The sequence below is a fragment of the Gekko japonicus genome, unplaced genomic scaffold (genome assembly GCF_001447785.1).
Source record: "Gekko japonicus isolate JY-2015 unplaced genomic scaffold, Gekko_japonicus_V1.1 scaffold290, whole genome shotgun sequence".
NCBI lineage: Eukaryota > Metazoa > Chordata > Lepidosauria > Squamata > Gekkonidae > Gekko > Gekko japonicus.
Window position 1 is genome coordinate 1,161,587 of NW_015163613.1, and position 9,477 is coordinate 1,171,063.

Here is a 9,477-nt window from a genome sequence, read left to right on the forward strand (position 1 = left end):
TCAGCAGGAGCAGACAAACCCCATTTACAAACTTTACTTTTTTAGTGTACTGTGAAAAGCGCTTGTTCTCTGTGAAATCCAACCTCAGCAGAACTCATTTGCAAGCATTTCATTTAACAAAGTTACAACAATTAATACAATTAAATAACCCTATCCCCAGTTCTCCCAGTCAGACAACACATCCACCCAGCATTCACTCACTAACAGCCAGACATCATCCACTCACAACAGAACACTCATTCCCCCCTACTGCTAGGCATTGTTATATCTTAAACAGCTACCTTGCCGATGATTGGAGAGTTCGCCCAGCCACCACTAGAGGTCACCGATGTCCTTCGACTCGTAGGTCGTCCGATCACCACTAGGGGGCCACTGTTGTTTTGGCCCCTCAGAGTTCCTAATCTGCGTCTCCGAACCCAGCCCCACAGATCTCCCAGGTTGTGTCTCAAAAGCTCCGGTGATCCGCGTTCTTGCTGGTCATCCCCGAGGATCGTGTGGAGACAGCAACTTCGCCCAGATGACTCTGCCCGGCCAAGTGCTCTGGCAAGCTGATGATCCCGGGCTCCACACAACTCTCTTCCCGCAGGCCCTCCCGACCGGCGCCCGGGCTGCAGAGCAAACTCCAGCCCAACGATCCTCCAGTCACCAGCCGCCAACTCCTTGCTGCCTCCTCCTGTTCTCCCGCTGCTGCCCAGGCCACGATGGCAACCATGCATAAAGCGCGGCGCAGCGAGACTCGGCGCGGCAGCGGCCTCACAGTCCGTGAAGGTAGGTCCGGCCCTGAGAGGCCCCTGAAACACCCACACGCTGTCCAAGTGAGCCCCAAGCTGCACCATGGCGCCCTCAATTCAGCGGCCGTATGAGTACTCCTAGGCCGTTCCATGGGTGGGAAGGCGGGCATTCAATGTAGACTACTGCTCCTCCCAACCCCACAGTCAGGCGCACCTTGCGGCCGCCGGCAGATCGATTCCCCGAGCCGCTGTTATGCCAGACCGTGGTTCCCACATGCGGAGCCGCTAGGAACAGGCCATTAAGCCAAAATAAAAGCGGCTGTGGCTTCTACCGCAATTCCTGTGTCACTGGTGTCTCCCGACGCTGCAAAGTTTCCAATGTGATGTTCTCTCCCACATATTAGGCAGGGGTGGAAGGACCCTCTCTGAAACCTTAAAATTAAGTTAAAAAACGGAGGAGCTCGAGGACCCGAGCTCACTACCAGCCCGCCATCTTCGTTTCCAGATTTCCTCTGACTTTCCAGGAAGTGGCAGTGCTTAGTTCTTAGTTCAGAACTTCCCAGTATTTTGTCATTGGCTCTGCCATTTTGTGGTTGGCATCCTCCCCATGGTAGTCATTTTGGCTGATGCCCATTACTTATTCTCAAAATTTTGGAAGCACTCATACTAGGGTTGCCAAATCTTCTTCCCCCCGCGGCGGGGGAGCGTCGCCGCGGTCCGGGAGTTGCGCGGACGTGCGTGTGCGCCGGCAGCACGTCAGGCGACGTGCTGACGTTGGGGGCATGGCTGAGCTCGTCGGAGGGGAAAACCATATGGTTTTCCCCTCCGACGAGCTCAGCCACGCCCCCAACGTCGGCAACGTGGCTGCGTCACCTCCGGTGACGCAGCTTGGGGGGTGGGGTTCCCCCCGGCCCGGAATTCCCCTGCGGCAGAAATCGGGCCGCGGAAATCGGCCTGATTTGGCAACCCTAACTCATACGGTGATGGGACCTGTGAATTAACTGGTGCCTTTTATATTCACAAATGGAATGCAATTTTTCTCTTCATTTTGATGCTGGGAATAAAACATGTTTTAATGCGCATTACCTAATCCAATTTAGTCTGAAACACATCCTGTATTCTATTTTAGGATTACAGGTTAAAGACTTGGCATTTTTACCATATCTTGAAATAACTTATTTTCTCTCCTTCCCAAAAGTAACATACAGAATTCTGGAGAACTCAAACACTTGCAAACTCTGCCTATTGTAACAGAGGTGCAGTGTCACTGTTACTTGTTCATCAAAAGGCACGATATAGCATTTGTAAGAGTAGAATGTACCCAAAAGGAGACCAGACTGAAAAGCAAGTTAATTTTTATAACCACTGTGGGGGGAAAAGAAACCAAAGTATTTCCACCCAATTACTGAATTTCCCAAATGGACTAAAATCAGAATAATGACTGTGCAATTAAATAGGACTGCTGTTACTTGCAGGAATACTACCACAGACTTTTCAGAACTATGATTAATGCTGAACAATAATTCTTACAATTATCTATAAAGTTTCTAGAATGTAAAGAAATGCTTTGGGATTGGACCAGATTATGGGTAAGAGCACCCAACATTAACAATTTCTGCTGGAATCAGTGTAGAACTACTTACCCCACATTCATAACATTTTGATTTGTCATAGTAATTTCGCCTGCGGATGAATTCTGCAGCTCTTCCATTGTCAATAGCAATACTTGCTTTGATTACTCTACCAAAGAGCTAAATCAAATGAGAGGAAAGATACAGTCATAAATTTCTAAATGTCCTGAAACAGGCCCGTAGCTATCAAGGGGACCACAGGGCCTGGCTCCCCCATGGTTTTTGCAGGCCCCTCCCCCAATCATCAGCTCCCCCTCCCTCCCCCCGGCCCCCTCACCCCCTGATCGATCTGAGCCGGCATATCCCTGTTTGACCTCATCTGTGATCAGGAAAACAGAAAGAGGAGCGGAGCTAGTTCTCGCCCCGACCGACCTCAGGCTCGGCATTGGCTGCCTTATTTGGAATAGTGGGCGGGCTCTAAGCAAAGAACCCGCCAAATACAAGTTTAAGCCAGCCACCCCACCACTTCCTCCAACTCCAGGCAAACTGCAGCAGCAGCAGAGCATGAGGAACTGAGCCTTCTGCTTGTCCTCCTACACAGCCTCGAGCCATAGCTCCTCCTCCTCCTCTTCCTCCATTGGCCAATCAGACCCTGGCAGCTCCTCCTTCAGCAACTCAGCAGCTCAGCAGTCTTGGAGGAAATCTCCTTTGCTGAGCCTGATCATCTTCCGTGGGGCCGGGCTGGCTGGGGTTTGTTGTTACCCCCTCATTTTTGCGCTGCTGTATTTCCAGCATCCATTCCTCCCTCCACCATTGTGCAGCCTGCAGGACTCCAAGTTCAGGTAGAGATCAGAGGGGCTCATGATGTGGGGGATGTACTAAAAGGAAGGTGATGATTGCCCATTGGAAACAATGGGAGAGACTTGAAGGCCCACTGGAAATAATGGGAGACAAAATTGACTTGCATGGGCTCCATTGAAATACATTACAACTCAAGAAGAGTTGCAAAGAAAATGAGGAATGGATTTTCCATTAAGGTCTCTGGTCCCAAATACTCTGCTCTGGGACTGGAATGACAGCCCCTAGAGTGGAATGACAGCCCCTGGGGATATCAGGAGTGTTCTGGGACTGGAATGACAGGCCCTGGAATGACAGGCCCTGGGGGTAGCAGATGTGTTTTGGGGGTGGAATCATCACATTAAAATAGAAGCAAAATGTTTAAGACTGATTATAAATGCCATAAACCCATAATGGTTAAAACTAATAAAACCGAATCTTAAATTTTGGTTTGTGTGAGGATGGAGGTGGATTGGGGGCATATTTTTGTGCAATAAACCACTTGTATTTATTATTTAGTTGTTATTTAGAAGTATGAGCATGGCATGGCAGTACCACACAGACATATAATGGTAGGCCCCCTGAGAAAAACATTGGCCCAAAGCAAAAAGTTGTTAGCTACGGGGCTGTCCTGAAAGCTTTCTTTGAACAAACTAGGGATACTTACTTGCTTATTGTTAAGTGCCCGAGAACAGTTCTGTGCCGATTCTTTATCCAAGAATAAAATAAATGCAACTCCTTTACTTTTCCGTGTGTCTTTGTCCTTCATAATTGTAACTCTGAAAGGTAAGGGCAAGTATGGGGAAAATGTTATCTTTATGAAAGAACTCTTTATGTTCTGAGGGAGACCACCAGTTCTACTGACAAAAGGGAAAAATACAGTTCATGTATTATGAAAAACAGAGTCTAATTCAGTCTTCATTACATCATGGAGAAATAGTGAGGCTTCCAAAAGAAGTACAACTCAAAAAGGTCTCTAGAAGCCACAATCTGATTAGAAGAGAAAAAGAGTACTGAATAACTACTACTGAATACAGCTTACAGACTAGTTTCTACTGAAATTAAGCATGACAGCCATTTCTGAAGTGAGTTGGACATTTGCATGCAAAATAGCTGACTCAACACTGTAATAGAAAAGATTGCCATCATATACACTGTTATCTATTCACAATGCAACGGGATCTTTCCACACTCTTGCTGATAACATTACAATAATAAAAAATCCACTCCTGTCTGCATTAAAATGTGGATGCTGAACTCACCGTCTTCCTCTTAATGCTGCTTGACAGACCCCCTAGCCCATTTAATATTTGTTTCAGGTTTTTTTTGCATCTTTTGCAAAACTAAAAACCACCACCCGGTTTCCCAGGAAACCTCTAATTTTCAACAGGAAATAGATCCAATGTGTTTATATGATTTGATGGCACAATGCAACGGTATGATTTTGTCACTCTAACATCAGGAAAAAGAGATGAGATTTAACCTACAGAGCATACCCTGTGAGGCATTCTTCCAGACTTTATATATTGAAAAATACCCGTGGTTTGCCTAGCATTTCCTATGGATTGTGAAGTTTCCTAGTAATCTGTGCTTATATCAGAATACTGGTAAAATGAACCCTTGCTTGATACTCAGCCACTAGGCAGAGAATGAGCAGCTGCAAAGAGCTTGATAAATAACAACTGAGAAGCTAAAAAACTGATATACAGGATTCTTAATTACTCATCAAATATTTCACAAGTGTTTTGTTACTAAAAGCTTTACCTTGACCCTACTTTCAAAACCAGGCTGGAATCTCATGTCCTTCCTGAGTTAACCATGCTAGAAACAATTCAGCTGTTCTATCATATTATATGATGGAACAATGTCAGTTTGCAGAGAACCCAGCAGTATTGATGTCTCTGTCTACAAATTATTTATTGAAATACTGGCTGGAACTATAGAACCTGTTTAAACACATCTCTGCCTCTTTTGTATACATATGCCCAGGGCCGGCCCCAGGTATTTTTGCACTATAGGAGAGGATACCTTCTGGTGCCCCCCCCCGTGCACCCACCAATTTCTGCCCCCCCCTTCTGACACCCCTGCAGCCACCTGGGACCATCCCTCCCTCCCAGCAGTCCCTCCCTCCCAGCAGCCCTGCTTGGGCGCATCTTTCAGCACTGAACACGGGGCAGAGAAGCCGCGCGGAAACGCAGGGGGCAAGCCCATCACCACCACGCTCCGGTGGAAGGGGCTCTGAGGTGGCTCCCAAGGCATTCCCGCTGCTCCGGCCCCGCAGAGACTGCCCGGGTCATGAACCAACGGAGAAGGAGGGCACCTGGGAGAGGCTAGAGAGCAGTGGCTGGCCAGGAGGAGCGGGAAGGTGGACCGGATCGGCTCCGTGCTCGCCTTGCGTGCAATGCCAAGCGGAGTAGGGTGGCAGCACCGCGTTGTGCTCAAAAATCCCCCGAGCCTGGTGGAGATCACGAACCCACCTGCAAAGCAAACCGGAGCAGGGTGGCCCCACGGAGCCCGACTGCCCTGAAGCCTGGCCGCACTCACCTTGGCCGCCAGCATGGCTGCTGCGCAGGGGAGGAGCCTCCGCCGCTGCCTCCTCCACCAGGTCCCGGGCCGAGGCCAGCCTCTGAGCATGCACAGAGGGGGGCGACCGCAGGACACGCAGCTTGGCCGGGGCGCGGAGAGGCGGGGCCAGAGGGGACCAGAGGCCGGCCAGGGCGCGGGGGGAGGAGGAGGCATGTTTTCCTGCAGCTGTGGAGCCCGCAGCGGATCGAGGGCCGACTCCCTCGTTGGGCCCGCACCCTCGGCAAAAGTCTAAATTTTGTCAATGATGGGCCGGCCCTGCATATGACTCTGAAGGACAAGATATCTCCTTATCTAAAAATTCACTCAACTTCTCCTAACCATCTGGAACAATTTTAACTACTTCCTGCAGTATCTTACAATTTGAAAAAGAAAGAGAAAAATTGCCCTAGGTTTTTGGCAAAAGAAAATGTTGTGAAGGAGACAAAAAATAAAGACTCTGATATAAATAGATGAGATTGGTTTTACTCTGTTGAGCAGGGGTCCCTGACCTTTTTGAGACTACAGGCACCTTTAGCATTCTGACAGGGTAGTGGGTGTAATCACAAAATGGCTGCTGCAGGAGCCAGAGCCAACCACAAAATAAGGAGCAAGGTTATGCGTAACTCTAATACCAACTCTTCAACATTTTTAGAAGAAGCTGTTTAACAGGATTTAAAATGAACATATGTTTAAAAAACATTTTCTTGCATACACACTGCTTATTTTCAGTCACACAGTGAAAATCTTTGTGTTTGAGTGACAGCTGCTGCCAAAGCAACTTTTCTAAAAACCTGTACAGTCAATTAGATCTCCAATGACCAATCAGAAGCCCTGCTGGGCAAAAGCCCCGCCTGGCCCCACCCACTTTCTAAAAGCACTTGGCAAATGCCAGGAAAGGAATTGGTTGGACACCATGGCAACTATGTGTGCCACACTGAGAACTCCTGCTATTGAGCCTGAAGTGTTCTTAAATAAGAGTACACCCATACGATGGAGGTAACTCCTGGAAGCAACAATATGAAGCTTGGAGAGCCAACATGAAACCCAGGCAACATATGCTTCATGACAGAATGGGTATTTCACCCTGGTTTCACAGATTAACACTCTTATTACTGCACCACACTGGCTCTGCAAAACTCCAAGTCCAGAGACACTGGTTGGAACTAGCATCCTTGATTGTTCTCAGATGCAACAGGAAGCCAGTGCAGACACTTGAGCACTAATATAATTTTTGATCCACTGTGAGAAGAAGTATGATGTGATATTCTGCACCAGTTACAATCAGTTTTTCAAGGTATATCACAGCAGCAGTAGAAACAAGTATCAGTTACTGTGATCTGTTACACACACAAAAATACCCATAAGACAGGATATAAACTATTACAGAGCATATTACAGTATGTAAAAATAAAGTCATATTTATACTCACTTAACCACTTTGCCATATTTGGAAAAAATCTGCAAGAAAGGAGAAAGATTTTCAGCTATCTAGGTTAAGCACTGTAAATGCAAACATGTTTTTTTAGAAATTCACACATGCATTAATGTGCATATTACAGTGTACATTATATAACTGAGAAATTGGATAGCATTTAATAATGTAATTTTAAAGCATACACTTACCCTGTACAAGTCATTATTTGTCAATGAGAAGGGAAGATTGGACACATAAACAGTGCTTTTGCTTGGTGCTAACCCTCCACTCATTTTTCTTCTAGATAAGGGGGGAAAAAGAGAAAGATTATTTTTAAAAAGCCTGAACTTTTAGCTAATGGAACAACTATATATTACCACAGTCTGAAAGAGCCAGGCATCCATTTTGTCATGACACCTTACTGTTGAGAACACCCCTGCCTAACATATCAATTATAATGCTAGAAGCTATACAGGAAGAAGAAAAGGCAACAGTCAAGCACTCTAGAATCTTCCATATCTGCATGCTCTTTACAGGTAAAATAATAAAGAAATAATAATAAAGAAACCATAATAAAGAAAAAAAGGGAGATGAAAACAGCCACACATTAGCATGCCAATTAAGCTTTGTACGACACTCATCTCTTTTTCAAACCAACATAAACTGCAAACTAGTGTAGTGGTGTCAGAGTAGGATCTCAGCGATCAGGGATTGAATCTCCACTCTGCGGCATGGAAGCTTGCTGGGTCATTTTGGGCCAGTCACACACTCCCAGCTTAACGTACCTCTTTGTTCCTAACCAATGTTTTAATTGATGTTAATTATGTTTTGTGCCTATTTTAACTCTTGCTTTTAATTGTTCTAATGATCTGTGTTAGGGGGATTGATTTTAATGGTTTTAAATGTGATTTTTATCATATATCATATATGGTTCAAATTGTTAGCCACCTTGGTGGCTCTTGTAGAGGCCTAGGCCGAAATGCGTCAGGTCAGATTTATCAGCCCTAGTGTTTTATCGCTTGTTATTTATACATAACGTGTGATTGGGCCCTTATATAATTTTAAAATTTGTGATTAATAAATACATGTATTTTTTATATATTTCCTTCATTAAATTTTTAATATTGGCCCCCTTTCTTGCATTTGACCAACCTTCGTCAGGTTCTGGATTCTAAGTTTTAGGTTCAGTTTTTCCCCCTTTTCCCCTTTTTTGTCCAAGTCACATGCACCCATCTCTCACAGCCTAACCACCTGACAGGGTTGTCCTGAAGATAAAATGGTGGAGGAGGGAAGAACCTGAAACTCACCAACTTATGTGTGATGAATGCCACTGACACTGCAAGCTGTGGCTCAGGAAAGCTTCTTCCATAATAAATCTGATGTATCTACATCAAATGCTAGTATGGCCAATCTTAAGAAAAATGACCTGAAAAGCTTGCTTTTCTCCTTCCCTCACTTTTTAAAAACAGCTGAACTGATAAAGAGTTCTGGTGAGCTCAGAAGCTTGCATACTATTAAGTACTATTGGGCTGTTGCTAATAAAAACTAGTACACGGATTGTGTTCTTGGATATTACTTTTAAACCAACACGGCTTTAAACAACCTCCTTCAGCCTTTTAAGGTACCAGAAGACTCTTTTGATCGAAGCCGACCCACACCCATGCCCCTCGGCGTTTTCTATTTCCTTTCCAGGTTGGACTGCAGGGGGAGAGATACCTTAAGTGATCCAAGGGAACCCTAGCAAAGCAGGAACCGAGGCGCGGCGAGAGGTTTTACTGACCGCGTCACGGGGAAGCTACTCAAGCAAGCCCAGCCCACACCATCTTGCCCGCTTCTTTCAAGGCTGTTTTCCTCGTCTTCTAGAGGACAGGCCAACACTAGGACTCGCTTGAACCTCCTGAAACTCGACGCCTTCCTGATGACGCGCTCGCCACGCCTCTTTCCACGCCAATTAGCGCCGGGGTGGGAAAGAAGAGGCGACAGAGCACCTGTATAGGGGGCGAACCCCGTAGAGTTAGAAAAGGGTAAATTAGATCAGTACATGACTGGAATGGCACCATATGCGGGGCAGGAACCTTAGACACCCAGGGAAGTCGTTCTCTTCTGAAGACCCTACGGCGCTCTGTCTTTTGTCTGTTACTAAGCACGACGGGGAACCCGAAACGTTACTCCCCACGGTTTTCTATGGCGAAGAATGTTGTATCGGATGTTTAGTGCGTGGAAAGCTCGATTTCAATTCTGGACCGGAAGTGTCGCTACAATCTGCGACGGTGTATGCGTGAACGAGAGACTTTTAGTCCTTTTTCTTTATGCATCAGCGTCGCGTTTCCGGTGACGTCCGAGAACGCGGCTGGAACAG

At 46.2% G+C, this 9,477-nt stretch overlaps 1 protein-coding gene across 3 annotated transcripts in view; it reads right to left on the minus strand.

Moving 5' to 3' along the window:
- Positions 1-9,021, minus strand: part of ZCRB1 (zinc finger CCHC-type and RNA binding motif 1) — a 22,469-nt gene extending 13,448 nt beyond the window's left edge. The window contains exons 1-5 of one of the 3 annotated variants that reach the window (XM_015407358.1): positions 8,899-9,021; positions 7,328-7,418; positions 7,134-7,162; positions 3,807-3,918; positions 2,375-2,482 (exon numbers count right to left, since the gene is read on the minus strand). In XM_015407358.1, coding sequence (XP_015262844.1) covers positions 2,375-2,482; positions 3,807-3,918; positions 7,134-7,162; positions 7,328-7,411 — 333 coding nt within the window. In that variant the 5' untranslated portion in view covers positions 7,412-7,418; positions 8,899-9,021. Of the gene's footprint in view, positions 1-2,374; positions 2,483-3,806; positions 3,919-7,133; positions 7,163-7,327; positions 7,419-8,425; positions 8,485-8,834 lie in introns of those variants that run through there. The other 2 variants (XM_015407357.1, XM_015407359.1) reach the window with 2 other exon arrangements.
- Positions 9,022-9,477: the final 456 nt, after the last annotated feature.